We start from the raw sequence: 26,299 nt of genomic DNA, 5'->3' as shown, positions 1-26,299 counted from the left end.
AATAATAATAATACGATACTAAGGATTAGATCCATCTTGTTTCAATTTGTTATGGTAAGATTTAGGGGGCCCACAACGAGGCCATTGTCTCCATCCATTAAGACCAATCATCGGATTGCCCGGCAGTTTAACATAGATGTCCACTTCCTGCTCACTAAACGTGAAATTGATGCTTAACAGGCTGGAACACCTCGCCAGTAAATTTGAATGTCATTTCCACTTTTGCATATGGCCGGTATAATTAGTTTTCTGCAATGCGCCGTGCGTGGAAACAGTCGTGATAATGAAATGCGCGTTGGCCTTCAACACTACATATATGATTGAGGGCAGGAATAGTCTCCCCGCAACATTAAATTCAACTTTGCCAACACTGGATAGCTCCTGATCAGGTCGTCCTGGGACGCATCTTTGTTAAAGAAATTAAACTTTTATTATGGAGCCTTATATGAGTTATTATTGGTAAACTGTAGGAGTCCAGTACGTTTGTGTGTGCATATATGTACAGTCCAACATGTTTGAATCTAATAGCCTAAGTAGACACATAATGTACATCCATTCATTGACTGCAGTGAGTATTAGAGATTAATGATAGGACATTAAATCGGATTGTTATATGCACCAACTCGCGTCCATCTTTTTGCCATTAAAGCAACATGATAGGGAATAGTTTCATCGGATTTACACTGGCTGAAACAGCATCCTCGAACCATAATCCTCGAATTTCAACCGGTTGCTATGACAGCATGCCAAGAGCACACCAGATATTGTTTCCTTTCAAAAAAGCTGCTTCAAAATAAACAACTGAACGCTGCGAGAAGACTGACAAGCCCATGCGTGTGAACAACAGAGAGAAAATGATGCTACCAGAAGATACTTGGATGAAAGGAAGCCCCAAGCCCTTCGTGAGTGCTTTTGCGCCTTTTCCGCGCTCCACCTGGATCCATCCGCACGTGCCGATGGACAACTTTGACCGGGTCTGCAGAAACATCTGGAGAAGAGAAAATGAGGTAGAGGAGGAGCTTGACAGATGTAAAAGTTCACCTGAGAGACAGCACAGTAGAGACTGCAAGGCTCCAGACAGCAAACCACTTCACCGGTAAGTCTGTCAGGCACAAAGAAAGTCTAAAGGTAATTTTATATACAGTAGCTATTTCTCATTCATATACCCTAACCCTGCCTAGCTGAATGGTGCTCATGCAGCCACATCACTTGGTTCTCAAGTGTGGTAACGTTATCATCTCGTTTTACTTTTAAGGAATGCTTGAATACTCAGTCTATCTGATTATCAAGATGCACTTTCATTATTAAGAGTTTAAAAGTAGTAAAAGAAAACATCATTTACTAATACTTCATAGATCAGGATCATTAATTGGTTTGCTAGGTTGTGAAAAATACCATTGGCTGGTGTTTGTGAATTTCCCCACTATCTATCTATCTATCTATCTATCTATCTATCTATCTATCTATCTATCTATCTATCTATCTATCTATCTATCTATCTATCTATCTATCCATCCTTTGAAGTAACGTTAATGCAGTTATAAATATTGGAAATCCATTAATAAATGCCCCTCAGATCTCCACTTTCAAATAAGCCATCACGTCTAACGTTACATAAGTGGTACAAAGTCATTAGTACATGGTTAGGAGTTTCTTACTGCAGCTTTTATGTTAAAAAATATAAATATGTGGTTTTTACATAAACAAATTGTGGTTCATTGTACTGTAGAGGTCATCCTGAAGTTTTTGACCTGTCGCTTCTATACAAGCTGTTTTGTTATTGGCCGCAGTGTCCTTCTGAAATTCACAACATTATTTGGATAGACATTGGGATAAATTGGACAGACCTATAGAAAAAGGATGAACAAATAGTTAGGATGGATGAGAAGTTGAGACCTATTTCTAACGCAGATCTTAACATTGCAGTGTAGGTGGGATGCTGTGCGGTCATAGACCCACTGTATAATGTTAATGTACACCATCTGCTCACCGGCTGACCGGAGCTTCCATGAAGTCTCCGTTATCATAAGCGTTCCTGGTCTCAGCGGACCGTCTGTTCCACTTCGTGGCTCAACAGTCGACAGGCTGGTGACTAAAGAGTAGCCTCATTAAAGAGTCATGGTTTGAAGCGGGTGGCACATTGCACATAGAGGATGCAGCCATGGACCCAATGATTCATACTGTTTGAGGCAAAACATTGTACATACAGTATCAACTGGTTAACCTATTGTCATGTGTTGTTTATAGGTCTATTTGTGAATCAGTTAGGTAAGAATTATGCACAAACAAAGAATTATAATTTTACCAAGTGGTGGGCTAAGCATCTTAAAGGTGAAGTGTGTAGGAATTTGTGTCATCTAGCAGTGTAGTTGCAGATTGCAACTCTCTCACTTCATCCTCCCCTAACCAAACGCAATGGTAAAGCTATGGCCCGATCTAGAGCTGGTTTGTCCCTTCTAGGCTACTGTACAAACATGGTGGTTCAACATGGGGGACTCCATGGAAGGCGACCCACTGTGTCTGTAGACATAAAAGGTAATGTAAGGTAAGGCGCTATGGTAACGAATACAATGATTCCTATATTCAGGTGATTATAAGCTAATGAAAACATAGGCACTGTATTCCATTTCTGCCAATAGAGCCTCCAAAATGGTACACACCAGACCTTTAAAATACGAAGTAAAAAAGCAGAAAACTCCTCCACTGCCTCCAATTAAACCTGTCTTGAGCATGTTCATGATACAAGTGACCTTTTCTTTATACTACATGATCACCACTGTGATCAGATTTGAAAATAAATGTCACCTGCTTCTGAAACTCCTCCTCCATAGTATACAAGACTGCATGAGCCAGTTAACCTTGTAGTCCCAGCAATTTTGGTGTGATGGCCTTTCATGTATAAATGATGTGTTAACCCCTCCACACTCCTACATATGCCTCTCTTCCTGTCTAGGGCTGAGGAGAAGCAGAAAGAGACAGATGATTTGGACCTGAGCAGACAGAAGGACAAGCAGCAATACAACACTGACTTCATCCTTCCTTCCCCTTATCTCTCGGGCCACATGCATGCCTATGTTGGCAAGCCTGCACAGGTAATGAGGCCTTTGATGGCAAAAGAGATCAAACAAAATGAGGGTGAGGCAGGGTAAACGAATGAATGAATTTGGAGGCTAAAGTGGATTTCTGTGTTGGTTTACTGTAGGTTAGTTAACCTATGCCTTTAGAACCCAAAATATCAGAACATTATTAACTCCATTCTATCAAAAACCTAACTAAGCAATATTTTCCATTGTCAACAGTCATGTCAGGAGAGAGATGAAACAGATGAACAAAGTAGTATTGAAACTTCCCTTAAGAAGATTTGGGTTCCCCAATCCAGCAGCAGAAAAGACAAACAGAGCTCTGCACCTGAACCTCAACGTCTGGTGACAAATCCGATCTGCTCTGCCACTGAGAGCCACACCCCATGCCTGCAGGAGAAGGAAAATCCTTCCAAACTACCTAGGGATACATGTGAAAGCGAGGATGAGCAGAGCATAAGAAGCAGCTCTGACAGCAACTCTAGTGATGATGATGATCTTGTAACTCTACCTGGGGCGCGAAACTGCGCCACTGATAGCAGTGGTGATGACTCAGCAAGCGACAACAATGACTGTGAAGAAGAGGAAAATGATATTCCACACTCATTTGATGAATTAAGCTCTGACAGTGAGCAGGATTCCCCATCCTCTAGCACAGAGAAGGACTCTCCTCCACCATCTACTATCAAGGCTGGCATTTTACCATGTCCCACGGAGCCTCCAGCCTCGGGGAAGATGCATGGCCAGTGGGAGATTCCCCTTTCATTCCACCCACATGACATCCCCACTGCCACTTTGGCAAGCGGTGTGACCGCCCATGCGCAGGCTCCTGTCCAAAGCAAAGCAGAAGCACCTCAGGCAAACTCGAAAACCAACGTACCACCGGCAGCCTCAACGCAGCAGGAGGCTTATGACCTACTGGCTGATTTCCCAGCTCTCCAGCCCCCAAAGAAACCTTTAGCATTGGGTGTATTGCGTGATGGGAATCCCAAGACTAAAAATGCAGCAGGGAAAAGAGAGCTTACTCATTTACCAAACCACTGCCAAAAGATGGCTTCCCATCAGAGGAGGATGGAAAATGTGCCCCGCGAGGTCTTCTCCATCTGTGCAGGAGATCAAAAATCTGTGCTAGACCTTCAAACATTTGGCTCGACCAACCAAGTCAAGTCTCCTGCCATCAGCTGTGAGGAGATGAAGGCCAACAATCATCCGCCTCCTACAGGTAATAAATCTGCCGTGTGTCTCTGCCTAGCTGTGCTCTTTCTAAGCCTCTCCCTCTATTGGTTGGCATAAATAATCTGGTAATCATTTTATGCCATTCGCAATACCCTTTGGAGATACAAATGCACAAACACACACAAACATCCCTGTCTGAGAATCTCTTATTGATATTAATGACAGTGACATACTCGGTTAATTAAAGGCAGAAGAGAGGCAGCCTGTCCCAGGCAGAAACGCTGGCTCTCAGAAGTTACTGAGTCCAAATTTTGCAACAGTCCAGGTCACAAAGTTTTACCTCTTTCCCTCAGCTATTCTTAAAAACTCATTTAATGAAACTTTTTTGTTTCTGCCATGTAGCAGGCGGCTTAGCTTCACCACTTTGTTGACTTTTGTGAACTTGAAATCTACTTCTTGATCCAAAGAAGTTGTGTCCATTGCAAAAAAGCCAAATCTGAACAACCTTATCAATCAGGGGGCAGTGCTCTGCGCCACTTGTCCACCCACGTGTGAACACACACACGCAAACATTGCATTGCTTTGTGTAGGTGTTAACACACTTTGCTCGGCATCGGCGTTGCAGGGAAGTACTTCCTCAGTTGGATGACTCAGTGGGAAAATGTTTTCATAATGAGGGGATTATTTTGCAGTGGCAAAGTGAATTACACGGTGAGCCTTCCATACTGGTTGTTGGTGCAGAACAGAACAGTGGCCACAGATAGGAATTAAGTCAACAACAACTCAAGTACACTGTGTTAATTTTAGTAGGGAGTATGGCTTGTACAGTACATACAGTACCTCCTTCAAACTTTCCAGTGAGGTTGTAACTTTGCTATTCTATTTATGAATAAAAAAATAATGTGTAACCTAGGCATATTTTCATGCGAGAATAATTGAATATATATAAAAATATACAATTCAGTTACTTGTAATTCCATTTGAATTCCATGCTGCAGTTTAACAGGTGCACGGCTGCAGCTGAAGGCAGCTCTACTCAATAAATGTGCATATGTGATACATACTGCTAGCACTCCTTGAGCAGTCAGTGCTGATATGATAGAATTTACTCTCTGATAACATAGTCCTGTTGATTCACTCTGTTCATCCCCTGAGGGGGGGACTGCTGAAAATTCCTTTGCAGCAGAAAATAACAGTTCTATTAAGCTTACCCTCTGCATCACACTTAACATGACACAGGCCAGGCAAGACGATGTGCATGTGAAATGGGTACAGTGCTAATCCTTGCCCCTTTGCTCCCTTGCTGTGCATATTGCAGTTGCAGGTACAGATGGCGTGGGTGTTAATGCCAGGTCCTGGGCTAGCGCTGCCAAGGCGGGCATGAAGCAAGCAGCTGCCCCTCAGGAGAAAGCCAGACCTTGTACCTTTCAGCAGATAGTTACCATTAACAGAGCCAAAGGTAAGTTTATACCTTGGCATCTTTATCCAATGTGTGTGTGTGTTGGAAGTAGTGTGTGCAGGGGAGTGGGTATTGTGTTTCACGGTGGGCCACATGAAGAATTCATCATGATCATCGCCGGTTGGGCGCATTTATTTTGCAGCACTAACTAAGCTGATGGCTACAGCATGTCCCCTTGCCCTTTATGCACTGCGCTTCAAAGATTCTGTGTGTAGCATTTTTAAACATCAATATATCATTGTCAAATTAATTGTGATATTTTGGATTGTTTACTGGATGCAAATGAGGCTACGGTTGAGATGTGTAGTGGTCTCTATCTCATACCAGTGATATTGATGTTGATGTTTGTGACATTAATTAATCTGTACCTTTTATCAAGCTCAACACTGAACACTGACACGTCCCTAGCACAGTTTGAGGTGGTCTGATACTGTATTCATATAAATAATAAAGTGACATTTTTACAAGACAGACAAGTAATCTAATAAAACTCAAACTGCTTCAAAAATGCTATACTGCATATTATCACATCATATTTTCCATAAGTCCTCTTGCTGTCTTTCTCAAATTAGATGTTGCAAATCAAATATGGCTGTATTGAGCAGCTCCCATATCTCTTAGTTGTGACGGGAAAATGTTCAAACTTTGCTCTCAAACGCTGTCAGTCATCAGATTTTGCTTGATATCACAGAGACTGTAAATTAGTTCAGACGTGTCTGCGTACTGTCAGTCAGCTTGTCAAATTAAAAGTATGTTTTCAAATTTGCAAATGTACCAGTGTACCATCACCTAAATTGAATGAACCAGTCGGTTGTTTCTCTGGAGAAGTTGCTTCTCTGATACTGTATGTTTATGAATTGGGAGGGGACCATTCAGTGCACTTTGCATGGGGTTTTATGTGGGAAGTATGTGTTTGAACATGTTGTGGCACAAGACAAGTAACTTTTCAAGTTAATGCATTTGAAAAATAAAAACCTCTTAATACTCTAAATTAGATCAGTTAAATGCATGTTGTATAAATATAGGATTTCATTTATTTGTCATCAAGTATCATTATCCCAGTAATAGTATTCACATAGAGTCTTTATATTAGGTTAGCAGTCAATTTTTTCCAAACTAGTAACTACTATAAAGTAGGGATGTAACAATACAATCAACTCATGATTTAATACAATGAATGACACTGGGTTTACGATATAATGTTCTCACAAATGATTTTTTAAACAAAATGAGACAAATAATATTCCTTTATTTCACAAAAAAAAATCACATTTTGTATTGCGATGTGTCTATGTATGTGAACTGTCTTGTGACATATCTTTACATTCCTACTTTAAAGGACTTTTATTAAAAGGCATTTACCAATAAAAACATTGTTTCTCACACCTTTATCTTTTTCTTTTTTGTCCTTTCACAGCCGGGTATTCTGCTGTTCAGAACTTCGGCAACAAAGTGACTCCTTTTCATCAGGCGGCCAGTCCGATGGTGACTGCTACGTGTCATGGCCCTCGACACCGAAACCCAAACCGGTTTGTTAAACCAGGTTTAAACACCCACCAGGTGAAAATATGATGAGCTTTAAACTGATTTAAAAAATGAATCTGTAAGCTGGTGTGTATATTCTATACATGTATTCAATTCGATTAAGCCAGCTAGATAGTTATAATGGTTACATCTATCTGATAACGTAGTTTTAATTGCTTACTGATTATACGCATTTTAACAGTACTCAAAGTTCAGTTCTTGAAAGAGGAATCAAGGGGGAGATTTGCTTTGAAGTGGATATAACTTTGCAGTGACCCACATCATCTCAGCACTACTTATCCTGTATTATTGCTTAGTTACAGACCATTCACAGCTGATCAGAAAAACCCAGCTCTCAGTCCAACAAAGCTGCTTTTACCACACAGCTCTCCCTTTTCAATTTTTACTGTAACTAAACCATAGGAACACCACAAGAAAGCACTTCACACTTTTGTAAAAAAAACCTGTCATAATGCTATACCAGCTAACACATATTCACTGTATATATTCACAGCTATATTTAGGTGAGCCTGTGACCTGCCCTCTATCACTAAGCCAAACAGGGTGTGTGAAATACCTATGAATATAATATCTCTTGGTACTTGATGATGTGTACTGAGGGTGCACGTATCAGGGAGGCTCTCTCAGCCAATCACAATGAGCAGTCAGGAATAGTGTTTCAACTGTAATTTTCTATTCTTAACATGACTTCACTCAAACCTCAAGACTAGTTAAACTCTTGACATTTAATTTCTGATGCTGGGAAAACATCTTAAAATTCAGTCTATTAAAACAGCTTGTGTAACGTTGTAGCAGCAGGGTGTTAACTTGTAATTACAAGTTACAAGTATACTGCCGGATCCATCTACTGTACAATGACTAAGCACAGCTAAGCGTTGTATAAGCAATGCAAATTTGTGATAATGTATGCCACTGCAATGAAGGTTTTGCTTTTGCATCATTCAACAATGGTGAGTCTCACTCAGCAAAAAGTGTATCCAGCTTGTTGCAGGGCAATATAAAATAGGTACGTTGAGGCATTTAAACAACAACTGCCACGACTGGCATTACAGTTAGTCTTGTCTTCCCACTGTATGCTTGTAGCCCAACCCATATATAGATAAATGACCTCTATAATAATTGAGCTCTTATTGAAAAGCCAAACTTTAAAAGGAATAGTTGAACATTTTGTTTAGAAGTTAGAAGAGAAATTTGCTACCACTCTCATAGCGATTAACAAATGAGATACAACTTGTTAATAACTTAATTTTATTTAACCTTTGGACAGAACCTGGCTAGCTGTTCCCCCCTGTTTCCAGTCTTTATGCTAAGCTAAGCTAAATGTTGAACATAGAGACATGAAAGCGGTTTCGACCTTCACATCTCACTTGAAGCAAGAAAGTAAACAAGCATTTTCAGAACAATTCTTTTACTCTTACTAAGCATCCAAAAACCTTGAACAGACAATGTTGTTCTTTCAGGCTTTATTTCAGGGTTTTTGTCCTGATTCAGTGGGGACTTTAGAGTGTCAGGAAAGCAGAATATTTACTTCACTCTGTGTAAAAGCAGAACACCATATTTTTACTTCTCCATCTTTTCCTCTTTCTCAATCTCTCCTCATCCTGCCCTTTCCGTCTGTGACCTATTTAAATTTGGGTTGCACTTTCCTTTACCATGTGCGATGGTGACGGTGACAGCAAGGCTTACTGCACTCTGAGGTTTGCCCCTTTGGCCTCAGCACTTCCAATCCAGCAGGATAATTACTAAGGCTGCAATGCACATTCCCCCTGGGTGGAAGTGGCAATATGGGGGTCTCTTGGTGTCAGCTGAGAAATGAGATGCAAGGAGGCAAACCTGAGTATGAGAGAGAGAGGGAGATAGAGAGAGACTGTAAAATGCATGATGGTGATGGAGAGAGACATTATAAAAGTTTTATGTTTGGCAGCAAAACAGCTGATGCAGAGATGCAAGTAAATGTTTATAGAGAGTGTGAAAAAGTTATGAGAACTATTTCAGACACTGACACATTTTAAAATCTTTCTCTCTCTCACACACTCACACACGGAGGTTCTGATCACATGCGCCTACCTGTTCGTGTTCAGGTGCTGACCATAACCTAAATATTCTGCTATTAAAGTTTTACAGGAAAGAGAGAAAAGATAGAGTTGGGGGGGGAATCTGATAAGGAGAAGCTAAAGAGCTTTTTATCAAGGGTGGGAGTATGAATGAGAATGTGCTGTGAATTGGTGATAGTAATCATTTGAGTTTCTCTTAAAAAAAAAAGTCAAGGCCACTCAGGTATAACCAAGATCCTATATGTGCCCACGTTCTGAATTCTGAGTGTTTTATTCTCCCAGCCATTCACTCAGCCGCCCTAACCATTGTTTAGCATTGATTTAAACCTCTTCTGTCTCAGTAATCAAATCCAAGATATCAGATACTGCCTCTAAGAGAGAGCAATTAAGTGAAGCTCTTTTTATTGTGCTGGTGAGTTGGCATAGGCTGGCAGTTGGGTGCCACAGCACTCAAACTAACAAAAAACAAAAAACTAACAAAAACAGGGAAACAAATTGACAATTAAAAATGTTCCACTCTTGGCAGAAGGAAAAAAAGAAGTGAGTGGCCAAATTGTTTGGTTTAGCAGCCTGATCGATGGTCTGTTGCAAGTGTAGGATTGTCAGAAACAAGGCACGTTTGAAGGGATGTGAGAGGGAGGAGGGTTGGCGGGAATGAGGCTTGTGCATTTGAGCCTGTGTGCCCTTCAGCTTGTGTAAGTGCGTGAGAGGCAGAGACATAGGCCAAAGTTTTCCCTCTTGCATTCTTCTCTCTTCTTCCAGCTAATAAGCCTGTCTTTGAGCTGTTGCTAGGCTACACAGGTCTGTTGTTATTCTCTGGCAGGTGGCCTTTTCCTTCTTTAAGTGTCTGTGTGTGTGTGTGTGTGTGTGTGTGTGTGTGTGTGTGTGTGTGTGTTTGTATGCATACATGTATATTTGATACCAGTGTGTGATTGAGCCAAACAGAGAAAGTTAAAAAGAGACAGAAAGTATAAAAACAAAGATATGATGATATGAAAATATGATCAGACCTGACCCCGAAGAATTACATCAGTGTTATACAATACTTCCTCACCGCATTGTCTTGGATTTTTTTTGCTTTTGACCACTCAACGGATCTTTTTTGGTTCTGTGTGTTCGCATAATCAACCTGTTCATGCAGGAGGTGCGTTTGTGCATGATTTACCTTGAGTGTTAGAGCCTTTAGCGGCATGTCCATTTCATCACAAACCTTTGGATTCGGCTCGTGTGAACTCATACGGCTGAGGCCATCTTTAAAGTAAGGAGGCTGAAAAATCTTGTAACTAGGCAACAAAACATGGTTCTATGTGTCGTGATATGCGCTCTAAATGAAAATACTTCAAAGCCCCTAAAGAATATGGGATGGTCGTCCCTCCTGTGACTGTTTTCATGGGGGTGGAAGGAGAGATAGTGCAGAAGAAGCCTAATCGTCTCTGAGAGAGATCCATATATTGGTTTTAAGGTGGGCACGAGAGACACAGATCCGGTTATAAGTCCAATCAAGGTGTTTGTTCATAATCAGTAAATTTAATCCCTGTCTCTCTGTTTTCAAGCTTCCATGTTAACTCTTCAGTCCCTGTGAGAAGACACCTCAGACCTCTTTGAGCTTCACATAAAATATTTATAATGTAAAAAAAACATAGAAAACAAACTAGAAGCTGGTGAAACAGTTAAGGATATAATAAGTAAGATTTTCACTGCACCAAAGCAGAAGATTACCATAATATACTTGTGGGGATTTGTTGAGCATTACTAATGACTCAAAGATAACTTGCCAAGTGTTGAGGTTTTTGGCTTTCAGAGCTCACTCTCCAGTCCACACTCTGTTTTGGATCAAACCCCCCGCCCACGCGCTGGCATTTTCAAATACTCAAAGATGGATGATGGTGCTATGAGTGAGCGCCTGGCATCACAAGACAAATGACATATTATATATTATTATTGCCCCCCTGAACATGTACGAAAACTAAATTTTTTTTGGCAAAGTTGTCAGGCCTGGTGAAAATCACTACGCTACTATCATAAAAAGTGTTTAGGCTAATCACTTCTGCATAGTTTGTCGCACATTCAAAAACCTTGTATCCACGTGTTCGGTGAATAGAACCGAATCTCCACATATAGGCCACGCCCACTTCCGCCTATAATTTTTCTCTGCTATAACACTAAATGTCCAAAAACTACTTTCCTGTGTTCCCCCATGCGCTTTGTCCGATTCGCACAAAATTTTTCACGTAGCATCTGAGGACCCTCATAATAAAAAAGAGATTAAAAGAATTTTGATATTTCAAAAAACCAGCACGTTATAAAATTAGCACTTCCTGTGGATTTGTTGTCAAAAAAAGGAAGTGGACCATTTCTTCACATTGGTATGTCCGATTGACACCAAACTTGGGTCCATAGTTCCACATGTCTTCCTTAGGCATTGGGCACAATTTCAGGCCATCGCCACAAAGTGGCGCTCTTTAAAATGAAGAAGTTTATATCTCTACAACGGTATGTGTGATTAAGATGAAACTTGGTACGATGCTTCCCCATGGCTCCCCGAGGCTCACTAAAAAATGTGTCAACAATCCGCCACTAGGTGGCGGTCTGGTGGCAGTGTAAATCACTGTGCGGAGACCGTCATAGTTATGAATATGAAATTCACAGGGCACGTGAAGAGTGGTGCCTGAAGCTCACATACCAAAAATCGTGTTTGTCGTGTTTGTAGCGCCCCCTACAGGATATGTACGAAACTCGGTAGGCACGTGTAACATGCCGGGACGTACAAAAAAGCCTCTTGGACCCATACCTTATGTGAACTCCTCCTAGAGAATCTATCAGATCTAATTCAAAATTAGTCAGTACAGTCAAAAAATGTTGCTGATTAAAAGTTGTGCTATTTGTGACTGTACGTTTATCCGCGTGCCCGTGATGACGTGTCGAATTCCACCCATTGGCCATCAAACAGATAGTACTCATATCTTCAGTGTAGAGTCCCACCCTGAACACGTCCTCATAACTTCAGCGTACATGATCCAATCTCAATGAAACTTCATGTGTTTGATAACAGTCCCACCCTCAACACGTCTACATGACAATATTCAGACATAGTGATAGCGCCACCTATTGGTAACAGGAAGTATCACATTTTATACTTTCATGTTCTACTCCTCGCAGGATGATCAGATCCAGCTGAAATTTACTTACAAAATGCAAAACACATTGTTGATGATATGTGTTGACTGTGGTGAGGGGGCGTGTCTGTGTGGTGGCGGGAAATTTTGATGTACCGCCACAAAACATGAATTCGCTATAACTTGAGTGTACATTGTCCAATCGGCTCCACACTTCAAATGCTTGATAAGAGTCCCGCCCTGAACACGTGTACATGACAACATTCAGACATAGTGATAGCGCCACCTACTGGCAACAGGAAGTAAGCGCTGCGTGGCGATTTTGAGCTGATTAACGGCAGATTTTCATGTCTTGGTCTCCACGTGTTACGACGGCACGCAACGCGGCCGCAGCACGCCCCGAGTTGCGTGGAGTGCGAGGTCCCGCCCAACGCTGCTTGCAGCTTTAATTATTATTGTTATTGTTACTATTGCACTGCTTTTCATCGTGATCAATTACCTCTTCAATGCAACTGAACACAACTCTACTCTAATTAGCTAAAGCTTAGATCTACGGTGAAAATGTGACATTATGATTAATACAATTTACAGCCCATCAAAATATAAAAATAAATAATAAACATTGATTAATGACAATTATAATTTAATAAGAATGATGACACTTTTCTTTCTTATTATAATGGCATGTTAATAAAGGTCTTTAAAAGCATTTGTGCTGCTGTGCTTATGGTTTATGAAATAAAATAGCATGATACACTTATATCATTTTATTATTTATTTTATTTATTTATTTTTAACTATACACAGTAAATACAATCAAGTAGGGACATGACTAATTCCTGTTGCTTACTGTACCACATATATAAACCAGATCATCCATGTAGGGACATAAAATATACTGTGAAGTATCCAACCCTGCACTGTCTTGCAGGTTTCTACAGTAAGTTAAATGTTTAAACCTGCTATGTGTGTTTTATCTGATTATAGTATATTTGATATTATTCTGATGGCATATGTTTTTGTTTGTAAAGAAAGAGACAATCCTGAAGTTGCCAAAATCAAAGAACATGGGGTCTTTTTTAAATATAAAGAAATATTTATTACTACATTAAAGTCAAACTAAAATTTGAATTCCCCAAGCTATAATGATATTTCTGCTACTGAACACATTATTCCATTAGTCAAGAGATGATAAAACAGTTTTGGAAACATTTTTGAAAACAGTATCTAAGCCCCTGGGTGGGCATTTCCTATGCATGCATCCGCTGACTGACATCTGAGAGCTGGCATTGTGTGGGAAAGGCACTGTCAACTTCCATGGTGCACACCTGACTGCTGGTAGCCCAGTAAAGCCTACAAAAGACTTTCCCCTTTTTCTACAAAGCCACACAGCACTGGTAGCTTAAACAATCATTTCAACGGTATGTGCCATTATAATATTAAATACCATGCTGTTCATTTTTTATTTAACTTGGTCGGCGAACTAGGCTAACTAGCTCTCACTCTGAATGTGGTATCCATGTCAGCCCAGTTTGCTAACGATGGCGCTGATTTGCAGTAGACATTACTTTTACTTATTCAACACCTGCCGAATTGTTAAGCTCCCGTACACTCCGTTGTGTTTCTCACAATTTATACAAAGTGTGAGTCCAGGTGTGGTGATGGCAAATGATCAGACCAGGTAGTCCTGTGACCTCGGTGCTCTGTAGGTACTTACTGAGATTTGAATCACGACACAGAGTAACGTAACATAGGAAGTGCTCAGATTACAACATGGTACAAAACAACAGCAAAAAAACCTGCTTTCCAGCTGACCCCCTCACCCTCTTCACCACCTCTCGCATGTGATGCCCTGAAGGAGGCCCTATAGGTACCTGCACACCAAATCATCCCATTTTAGAAACAGTTTTTTCCCCACGCAATGAGAACTCTGAACACTTTTCACTGACTCTGACAGATGTACCTGCAGGTAAAACTCCTGTAAAAACTCTATTTTCTTGTCTTATAGTAATCTGTGAAGATTGTATGTTGTCCGAGTCATTGTGTCTTATTGATATCTGTCTATGTATGTATGTTACTGACCCAGTTGCATTGGTCTTACCTACCATGTTGTATCAAAAGAAAATCCCATTGACCTTGGTTGTGTGGTCATTAATGATTGATAGATTAATTTGTTAACTGCCTGTGTGGCTGATACAGTACTATTAGTGCCTCGCTCACACGATTTCTTATTTTTGGTAACTATAAACTACATTTCTCAAGTATTTAAGCCAAAAGGAACATACAGGATATGTACTGATTTCTGAGCAAAAACTATGGTTTCATACAAGAAACTGTCACATAATTCCAAGAGACAAGTGACAAGACCTTTCAGCACCATTGGCATTTCTGTGATATTGCAGTGCAGCTGTTTTGCTACCTTTCTTTATGGAAACTCTCCAAAGCAATTTGTCCAAATTGTTTTCCTGAAAATATTGTTGCATTTTTACTCCAGTTCCATTGTACTTCTGAAATATTACACACAGACAGTTCACTGAACTCATCTCTTTACTTATTCATTTGGTTTGCCAAGGCAAAGCTGCCCAACCTTGTGAGACTGTTTATCTGCGAAGGAATACCTCAGACCTACTCCTCATTGACACTTTCTTGGCTTTCAATCTAGTTAAACATTGATTCCGTCTTTCTCATCCTCAGGCATATTCTTTATCTGTCTTTTTCTCACCTTTCTCTCTCTCTCTCCATCCTTCAATCACTTGTTTATATTCTTCTCGGGCTGTCTTCTAATCACTTGTTTAATCTCCTCTCTTCCTCTAGCAGTTTGGAGGCCCGGCGCATCGAGCCAACTGTCCTCCAGGATTCAGATGTCCCCGTTTTCCTCTCCAACAGGTGAGACCACGAACAATCTCATTTTCTCCCATCCCTGAAGTTTGGAGCCAGTTCTAATCTGAATTTACGTCCAACTGTAATTTACGTGGGAGTCTTTGCATGCACGCAGCAGCTGCGACTCCGTTCTCCATTGATTCTTATTTTATTTCATGAAACTGTCAGCTTGTATTACATATAAAAAAGCTGCCATTGTGCAATAAATCTTCCTCAGTAGAGATTACACAATCTTCTGTGAGAATGATGCTAAATATAAGTCACATTAGATTGGAATATGCTGCACACATAGGAATCAGAAGAGTATGTGCATGTGTGTACAGGTATGTATGTATAGGCAAGTGCATGTGTGTTTAAAAACTTGCTCGCGCTATATAATTGCATATGGGGGAAAAAAGGGTTTTATTTGTCCTGGTGTCACTCCTGATGGATGCCCCTCATAAGACAAGCACAATCAGGGATCATTCCTCATCTATCCTCCCACTCCTTACCCTTCCTCTCCATCATATTTTATTCCCTTAGCCTAACGCTTCCTTTTTTCCCCCGCTTTCTTTGTTGGCACTGGTAGCTAGTGGTGTCACAGTGAATTTCATGCTGCCACATGTTGTGTCTGTTCTGTCCTTGTTGAGAAGAAGGCAGGCTGTCTTTAATAATAAGTTCTATGACCATCACAAGGTTACGCAAAATGGCAGAGCTTTAGAACAGACAGCTTGTCGCCATGCTCCACCATCATATAGCCTATACGTAATTTTCCACTTTTAAGAATTCTGCTTGGGGAGGATCAGAAAAGAGTTTCTTTAAGGCCACATTAATTATTTTGCCATTTTCCACTTTGCTTTGAGTGCCTCATGCATTGTTAGACAAACAGAGAATGGGAGATTGAAGGACAGTAGCAGACTACTGCCCCCCTGCAGCCATTGGATTAGCTAATACTACTATTACCACTATTGATAATAATATTGATAATAATAATAATAATAATAATAATAATAATGAAACATGAAAGCTAAAGGTTTAAAGGGTAAGCTCACCCAAACTACAAAAACACACAATTTCCAATTTACCCAGACCCCTCCTAATATTTGGCCATGCAGAGAGATATCCGTCTACTCTTATTATTACTCATTATGCTCATTGGAACTAATAAGAAAAAAAGTTCTAATAAAAAATGTGATATATATATATATATATATATATATATATATATATATATATATATGTGGCCTGGTGAAGACCGAACACAAATAAAATTATTTTTGTGGGTGTTTATTCCCCGACTGAGCTTAATAAAGAACAGCATTAATACTGTATTTTTGAGGATTTAGGACAGTTATAGTTATAACAAAACAGAATGATAACTTCTCCCTATTCCTTGTCTGACAACAAGCATCAGCTTTAACAGTTCTCCTTAGCACTTGATGAACAATGGTGTATGTAGACTACCCACAGCTACAGTAACCAGGCTCAAACTCATACAGCTCAACTTCATTAAACTGAACTTCAGACATTAGCTAACTCTAGACAACAGTAGTGGCACCTCTCTAAATAAAGAAAATAAAAAAATTTGTTAAGTACATTTGTTAAGCCACGTAACTCATAGTCACTTCAACATAAAATACTTCAATTCCATGAGGAATATAAAAATACATTCATAACAAAATATTCTCTTCATTCATACATTCTTACAATTCAGAAAAAATTTTCAGAGAAGTACAATTAACTCACTTTCACTCCAGTGTGCAGCCTGTGTTCCAAGACACACACCTGGAATTCAACACGCATATGTCTCCCCTCTAAATTAGGCAGAAAACATACAAATGGACATAGCTTATTTAAACAGTCAGCATACATTGAAATTAGATAATTCTGTTTATATATATATGCTTTAACATTTCTCACGCTAACCCCGCTGTTCAGTGTTGCCCTCAGCGTGGCGGAGATACGCACACAAATTCATTTCCAGATCTACAGAAATCGTCAGGAATACAAAATCGTAATTTAATCAATCTTAAGTCTTCTAACTTAATCATTATCTCATCTGCTGACACTTATAACCATTTTCATATTTTACCGAAATTTATAAGGATATTTATGTGAAACATAAACAAAGATACACACCACGGCAGTCAGTCACCTCCTGGTACTGCCACTTCCTTGTTTCTGGTGTCTCGGCAAAACTATGCGCTCAGGCGCGATTTTCCTTTTGCGCTGCTTATAGCATAACAATGCCCCCTTGAGGGAAAAATAATGCTACTGCAGTACTAAACCCACAACCAAACTACATAACATTTTTAAGGAGAAAACCCCTGTGTAACCCATGTTCACCTGGCTATATATATATATATATATTCATCAAAGCTATGTGCTTATTGTTTTCACAATACAGCCAAAGTACAGTATTCATAGTGTTGATCATCATGAGAAGCATCACCGTGACCCCAGTTCGGAAGGAAGGTGGTTGTGATCACAGGTGCATATCACCCATCTATACCATGTTACATTTACAGATATAACACTTCTTGCTGTCTTGTTATCTGTGACAGACAGGATGAAAAATGCATCATGTGTGATCACAGCCATCCTGACTTTGCCACCGTTAATGGTGCTCTCCAATTGTCAGCAAATCGGCCACCAAAAGGACAAAGATGACACTCATTTTGTGTCTTTATTGATGCTTCTCCGTCATTTGGAATAAAGCCATTTATTCACAGCAGTAAAAACCTCACAGTTTTTATTGTTATTAATATGTCCGAGTGCAAATATTGTGTGCATATCTTTGAAACAGCTTATTTTCTGCAGAGCACAGTGTGTATGTGAGTGTATCTGCATGTAGCCTCCACCTTCAAAGCCACTGCATGCTGATTGTTCTTTAAATTCTGACTCTGTCCTAAAAAATGTGCCCCAGCCGTGGTCATTTATATTCATAATTTGTACTGTGAGTTAAGAGCTGATCCACAGCTGATTGCGCTAAGTGTTGCGTGTGTGTGTGTGTGTGCAACATACACGTGCGTCTGCTCGTGATACCTCATACATCTGATAGGCGGATAAAAAACTTCGAAGGAACTCCAACTCTGGCCTCATTCACCTTGTGTGGTGAACAGCAGTTGCCTGAGGGGCTCATTTCTCAGTTAGCTTCAAACAGATAGTCTAATAGCTGCTCAAAGGACACACAAGCTTCATGCCGTCTACTTTATTCCTCTCTCTTTTTAGCGAGGCAGAAATATGCCTTGTTGTGGTGAAATGAGTAAAGATTTGACAGAGTCGATGAAACCCATTATTAATATTTAACAAAGCTCTTTAAACTTACATGCCGCCATTGCCTAGTTGAACCGAAAGAGAGGGAGAGGAACAACAGAGAAGTAAATGAGTGGAAAAAAGAAGAAAGGAAACGAGAAGATCCCCTTGTAGAGGTTTTAAATTTTCTGGCTGCAAGACGCTTGGAGTCCTGAAACTCCGGAATAGATGGTTGGATTTTTTTGACTTCTAAGATACTCATCTGCACTTGGAATAATGAATGTACTCGTTAATTTTCTATAAATAAAGCCTTTGTAAAGGATAGCAACTCTCGGGTAGTCTGTAGATCACATGGTCCCTTGATGTCATCACTTAGGAGAGATGGTGACAGTTTTCTTCCTCGTGTCTTGACATACTAAATGAGTAAACATGCACCCTGTGGTGCATGGAGGTGCATGGAGCACAGCAAAACTCAGCATATAGCTCACAGTCATGTGGAACGCCTCCACCCACCTCTTCACATAAAAGACAGGGGGGAGGAGATGGAAGAGAAAGAAACTGATGAGTTAGATGAGAAAAAAAGTGTAGGCTTGTGCTTAATAGATTATTCCAAAACACTCTTTGTTTATCTGATGCGCTGATTTGGTTTATCTTAAGCAGAGTGTTGCCGCAGTCTGCATGTTAAAAAGTTGGGTTCAAGCACCACGCAGCACATAGCTTGTTATACATTTTTTGTATTTGCTCAATTCCTTTTTACCCTTATATCTCTTCTTCAACATTGGACCTCATGGACCCAGCAGAGTCCCGTCACCCTAACAGCTCCAATGCCAACAACTCTTACTGGCCTTATCTCACCACATCTGCCTATTAAGTACTGATATTCTCTCATCTTCCAAGAGATCACCTGTGTGGTGAGTGGCGATGTGATATAATTTGGAGGACTTGTTGGGCTTATATATATTTATAGATAAAGTCAGAGGCAATAAGCATGTCAACACCAAAGCTGGATTTATAGTTGCACGCCGTAGCTTACCTTCTTTAACTACTGACTACACATCAGGTCTACCGGGGCTAAATACTAACCTGCCAGAGGGTTTGTTTCACAGAACCATCTGGGAAATCGTCATTGGAAACTGTTCACAAAAGGGAAGGCACTTTCAAAAAATACGTGTCAGGTGATTGGATGAACCACCTGTCCATCAATGTCTTTCGCAAGCGAACTTCAACCAGTATAACATGGTCAAACTCCGAAGCCAGTCAGGAGATGAGCGAAAACATATTTTCTTTGCCGTTCTTTGCTTTTTGCTCCGGTTCTGATATAACTGATGCAAGCGGCATCTATGCTAACCTCTTTAGCAGCCACCATTGTTGTTTTCGAGCAGTCACCTGTCACTCATATCGTTACACACACCTAGCATTAAACCATGGCTGTAGCTCGTGCAGAAGCTGCCAGTAGTTCCTCAAATGATGCTGACTATCAGGTTCGCAGAAACACACGAGCAAAGCCATAATCCATATCCACTGCAAACCTTCTGCTCAACAAATTTAGCCACGTCTGTTAATGATGCTCATACCAACGTTCCTCCAAACAAACCAGAAATCTAAAACACATCACTTTTATTGCGCCAGAGGATTTCGTAACAGCTAAAGTAAAAGGATTTCATGAACTTTCATAAACTGGGTATAGGTGAATCACTTCAAGTACACAGATCAATCTGCAAAAAGAAAGCAAAAGTTCTTTGTTTTACATGAAATGGATTACTACTTAAAGATGATGGAGAAAGAAATGGGCCTGGAGGCAAACGTCCAATTGATTGTGTTTTTATAGACTGGACTAGTTTTGTTGCAGCATTATTTGCAGCAGTAGGATATTTCATGAAAAAAGGAACCTTACGAATCAATTCTGTTTTCTATCATCAAGTGAGGCTCTTTTTCAGGTTGCATCAAAGGCAGAGAACAAAAACTGTCTTTGAAATGAAATAGTTCAACCTTTTTCAATCTGTCTTAAATTCTGAAATGCTTTTCATCAACAGTGTCTTTATGCCACTCCATTTTCTCAGAATTTCAAATGCCATTTTCTCTCTGCTTCCTTTTGTGTGCCTCCAGTGAGCATGTGGGATCGAGGTTGACGGCAGCAGGAGTTGATAACCGGAACTCCACAACAAACGTTGAGGGTGACTATCGGTGTTAAAATGTCTGTGTCAGACACAAGGCAGGGTGAGAGGTGAGCGCTGCAGCATTTTATGGTTCAGCGGTGCCATTTTGGGAATACAAGAGGAAGAAGGAAAATGAAAAGAGGGATCTGTTGTTGTTTTTTGCAGCCATTAGACCCTTTCTTTTGAGTCTTACCTCTTGCTTCGCTCTATTTTCTTTCACCCTTTCTTCAGCCTGCTTGCTGTGTGACCTACCATTACACAATCTCAACAGCATGTGCAAATTTGTGATTCTGAATTTGTGCATTGTGTATTTTCAGCCTCAGATATCCTGCAAATACATTTGATAATTGCATAAGAATCAAATATTATTTCCAAATGATTTAAGTTTGCTGACATCAGTATGTATACAGAAGGCTTGGTTTAGATCAGTGGGTCCCTTCCTCATCAACCCCTCCGTCTTGTTCCGAATATGTTGAGCAGATAATAAACTGTATTTTATTCAACAGAATTAACTAAAAGTGTATAGTGTTCCAATATTTCATTTTCATACCACTGAGTAGTTACTACAGGTTGCTTTGCCCAGGTTTGTATTGGTGCTACTACCATATGCAGGCCGGACATTTCAACCACTGATCCTTTACTTTTAGCTAACATGAACTGTTTATCCTTGTCTTTCAGGTATTTAAAGTGTTCATCCACTACATTTAGCTACCTATTGCAATTGTTTATCCTTTACATTTAGCTTACTATCTCTGCTCACATGCTAAATAGCTTTTACACACACTCAATAGCAACAAGTGGTGTCAATAATTGACTCAGGTTGGTGGGCAGCTTACTCGGTATTGTAAATAAAGTAAAGATCAGCATCACACCAATATCTAATCCTATTCTGCTGTTTATTTCCCATCTTTTATTTGAACTGAACTTTCAACGTAACCATGGGCCGGCCCTTTGCTTCATGTCATCCCCTTTCTCTCCCTGCCTTTTCTGCCACTCTCTACCGTCTCTATGCAAATAAACCAAATGCCAAAAAAAGAAAAGAAGAAAAAGATCAACAGAAGATACCAATATAGAGAGCTGACTTGAGATTATATTTGTGACGCCTACATTTGTTGGATAGGGTTTTGGCAAGAGAGCTTGTGAAAAAACAGTGTGGGATTTTTGTCTGTGAGGAAGTAAGAACAAGAAAGAGGGGGATATTTGTTGACCATCAAAGTGATGGCATAAAAGGCATATCCCTGCCAGGCCAATATTTTCCTGTCATCCAAATAGCATCCAACTGTTATCCTCGCCTTGATATTTTTTATTTGAATTTCATCGCTTGGACGTGAGCGAAGACCCAAAGACGCACACAGCTGCACACAGAGTGACGTGGACGCGTACACGCACAGTGATGTGAGCACACACACACACACACACACACACACACACACACACACACACAAGATATACATATTTATGATATCTCTCTGTCACGCACACGAAAATGCACATGTGCACACAACAACCATCCTCTCATAAGCATGTACATGCAGCTAATCACTCCTGCAGACACGTGTGCACAAGTGCATGCAGCACCTCCACTAAAGTTCAAACTGGGATCAGTGAGGACAATCAATCAGTGATTTAGCATCTTGTGACTGCTCCCAGATTTCTTCTCTTTGCCCTCTAGTGTCTTAAATATTTAGACTGACATCAAATGCATACATGAATGTCAATGAGGCAGATTTCAGTTGCCTAATCGCACACATACATACACACACACACACACACATGCATGCACACGCACGCACGCACACACAAAGAAAAGACTGGGCATGAAAACGCAGCAGGATGCAGTCAGAAGCAACTCATCTCAAAAACCAAAGATGGGAACAGAGCCCTTTGTAGTTTGGTTGTTGTACAGTGAAGCTCCATTTTTTGATGGCTTGATTGAAGATAGGTAGAAGATTTCATGTGGACACAGCGCAGGCCAAGAGAGATCTTCTGATTGTTACTTCAGGAAAAATGGTCTCTGTAGTCTTTGACACACGGGGGGGGGGGGGGAAGCCAGTTTTGATACCCTTTGTATGGTGGTGTCTTATTCTCCTTGAAAGTGAAACCAGTAATAAGGCAGCCTGAACGCAGCCCTCTGAAGAGCCTGTCTATCAAGGGTCTCATCTGAGACGAGGCCACATAGTCAGTTCCTTTACACCTCGGAATGTAACATCTGTCTCTATTTATTGCCGGTAGCCATGTCTTGAGACTCTAAAACAAATACTGGCCTTCAGCTTTATATTGATCCTTCTGAGGTTTATTCCTTGCAGCATTTTGCTTATGCCAAGACTCACAAATGAGATCATTTCAAAATGGCACAAAATCCACATATTCTGACCTCATTCCTCCAAAGACTAGACTTCAAGACCTCGGACACATCTCTAACAAAACAGCCATGATAAATGAGCAAATACAAATTAGGCTAAACTGGGAAATAACAAATGTAAATGCTGGTACTCAGGAGGGCTGAGATCAGGCTTGGAGGAATCTGCCTCTGAATGATATTTAGGGAGGTGGCTGGAAGCCAGGCATTTTTGTGTTGTGTTTAAGTTTCTGGTGGAAAATCAATTTGCTGTTTGCCAAAGCATTTATGCACTGAGTACTTTCTATGTTTCCATGGAGCTCTTGTGGTTATTAAATGTGTCTTATTAGCAGGAAAATATTTTCATCTCTCAAATAATTTTGTAGAATATACTACATTCTACAAATTATTGCTACATTGATGCTTTTCAAGAGGCGTATGTGAATGGCTGTGGGATGAGCTGCTTTCTTTACCCCTTCTACTGGATTTGAATGCAGCTTTTGTACCAGAAATCACAGATTCTATCTCAAGAGTGTTTGTATAGTGCCTCTAACTGCTTGCATTCACATAGTGACATACCATGTAATCAAACCTGTAGAAAATAGCAGCTACAAAAGTAGAGATTTTATTGAGTCAAAAATGGAAAATACCACCTTGCCAGCCCTGTCGAAGTTCCCTAGGATTCTCTAGACATCTCCAGGAACTCCAGGCAGTTGGCTCTTTTATCTGGTCTGTGAGAGATGCAGAGTTTATATCAGGCAATGAGGAGTCACCCTTGTAAAACACTGAGTAGTGCACTTTGGGAAACGTGTCCCTTTAAAGAGACGTGCCCAGGATAGACATGCTACATGAAATTACACTCCTCCCTGCACTCTGTCTTGATAAAATTGTTTGTTTGAGCCTAGAGCATTTCATTGTTTGTGCTACTCAAAGCTAAGCACTGAGCTGGGTATACAAGTCCATAGCAAACACTGGGGCTTGTGCCATAGCAAAGCCAGCCTCCTGCTTTACTGCAATTATTTTTTCAAATTCCTGTCCAAAAGATTTGTGTGCAAATATCAGAGCGCCGGAAGACGTGCGACTTTAACGCGGAACACCATGTGTGGCATCCTTAACTTGTATTTGTGTCAGGATGTCTGAGAAATTTGTGTAGTGCGTCAAGATCAGTTTGCAATAATGTCATCTCTTCTAGTTTATGTAATTTAATTGTGCTTGGTGTTTTAAAAACCTTGTGAAATGGAGAAAGGATCCAATCTCTTTCCTTGACTTCCTGACAAACATAGTATCTCTAATAACCATAATAAGCAGCTCTAGTAGGTGTGAACAAAGTTTCCAACCTCTGAACACCGACATTCAGCACCCTGTGGGTTGAGATATACCAAATCAATTATTACTTATTAAACAAACATTACTCACTGCAGGTCAGAGGAAATCACCAGAGTGACACAAATGTTCAAAACAAGCCTTGAACAAGTCAGGCTATAAATTAATTTATATGATTCATTTTACCTACCTAAATGTTTGATGTTTATAGTTTTTGTTTATAGAAAACTATTATTGTTGGAAATCAAAAAGTTGACTGTGCTTTTTCTACAGCTTGTGATACAGGGAGTTGTAAAGCTTTTATACTTCCAGTTGTTTGTCCTCAGTCTTTTATTGTGTTGTGGCCACTAAGGGTTCAGAGTCAGGATCCTGCTGGCAATGAGGCCAGCTCTGTACTGAGTGTACAGGGAACCCATAAACAAGCACAGCATGCCTTTCTCTTACACTTTCAAATGATTATTTAGTCTGTTTCAAAACTTTCTTACACAACACTATCAGTGATGAGAAACATATCAAGTTCAGAAGTAAGACCATGTCAGTTTGTGAAGTAGACCAGGGCCCACTTTCCTAATAATGATGGATTTTAGACGTTAAAAGTGTTTCTACTGCTAAATGCTATTTTTAGTTTTAAATGTGGTTAAAACAAAGCAAAATGTATAGAAAACAGTTGGAACTTTCAGCTCGCTGTAAATGTTAGTAAATGTTAAAAGGTTCTGTTTGAGGCATTGTTACTCTGAAGCACAAATTAAACCTAAAACCAGGCATTGACAGGCCCTGTGAGTTTTATGTCAGCAAGCATGTTGCAAATGACTGTACAGCATAAATAACAATTAAAGAGAAGATACTGGATACCTAAAGAGATAAATATATTCGGTTACGGTGGCAAAGGAGTACAATGACAAGAGAAATTAAAAGTTCAGTAAATTTTTTGTGTGTATTTTTCAATTTACATCAAATGTCTCTTAACAGGCAGCATCAGTGGTCATAATAAAAGCATAGAATTAGAAATTGTCATGCAGGTTTTAGAGCTTCTTAAGAAGCCTTTGGCCTCCTATGTGGTAGGGGGCACTTGTTAATCTATGATCATTTCTAGGGGCATCTTAAGTTACAGTGCTTTTGGGAAACACTGTCATTTCAGACAACGACATCAAAGCTGTATATGTATTTGCTCAGTCTCCTGTGTCCTCCTGGTCAATCTCTTTACTTACAAAGGTGTACATTTGTGTGTAAAACAGATCACACTGAATTTCCTGTGTGCTCTCTTTCTGTTTTTCAGGACCGAGGCAACCCACCTAAACACATCCACATGTGAAGACAGCCAGTGTGACACAAATTGTGCTGCTTAAGACGTTGCTGGAAATTATGAGATAAATCAAAAAATGAATAAATACTTGAATATTTTCTTCATATGACTATAGTTAACGTTTATGGGTAATCTGCTATTTTGGGACTGAATCACAGTGAGATTAATCAAGGGAGGCAGAGGGAAAGGACACATCCCAGTCAGTGCTTTAGTTCATTAGTGAGCATCTGTATGCTGTGCACACACAAGTCAGACCCTAAATACAAAACGCAAACTGTATGCACTTTCCAAATGAATTGAGTGATGCGTAGTAATAACAAAATCTCATTGTGCTGTGGTGATAGTGAAATGGCGATTATTCAACAGTGCAGTCATTTTCGCCAGCGGACCTTCTCATACATAATGCATCCAAATCATTGCATTTTTTCTCCATTCTGGGCTACAATGCATATTTCATCAAGTCAGTGAAATATTAAGCACTCTTATGATTTGATATTCTCTTCCAAAGGGGACTTTAGTTTATATATTTTCTTCACATCACTCACACTTCCTCTGAGACCAAACTTCCGGGGATGTCTTTATTTGGCGTGTTTGTTTGCCGGAGAGACGTTTGATTGGTCAGTGCTAGAGTAATG

At 40.1% G+C, this 26,299-nt stretch overlaps 1 protein-coding gene across 1 annotated transcript; it reads left to right on the top strand.

Annotated features, from left to right (window-relative positions):
- Positions 1–19: 19 nt before the first annotated feature.
- On the top strand, positions 20–25,968 carry LOC127358295 (uncharacterized). The gene is made up of 7 exons (XM_051391276.1): positions 20–1,096; positions 2,954–3,092; positions 3,300–4,302; positions 5,575–5,715; positions 7,133–7,275; positions 15,245–15,316; positions 25,638–25,968. The coding sequence occupies exons 1-7, from the start codon at positions 831–833 to the stop codon at positions 25,671–25,673; spliced, it is 1,800 nt and encodes a 599-aa protein (XP_051247236.1). The 5' UTR covers positions 20–830; the 3' UTR covers positions 25,674–25,968.
- Positions 25,969–26,299: the final 331 nt, after the last annotated feature.

The sequence above is a fragment of the Dicentrarchus labrax genome, unplaced genomic scaffold (assembly GCF_905237075.1).
Source record: "Dicentrarchus labrax unplaced genomic scaffold, dlabrax2021, whole genome shotgun sequence".
Classification (NCBI taxonomy): Eukaryota; Metazoa; Chordata; class Actinopteri; family Moronidae; genus Dicentrarchus; species Dicentrarchus labrax.
The sequence above is the reverse complement of the archived record's forward strand: the minus strand, read 5'-3'. Positions and strand labels throughout refer to the sequence as shown.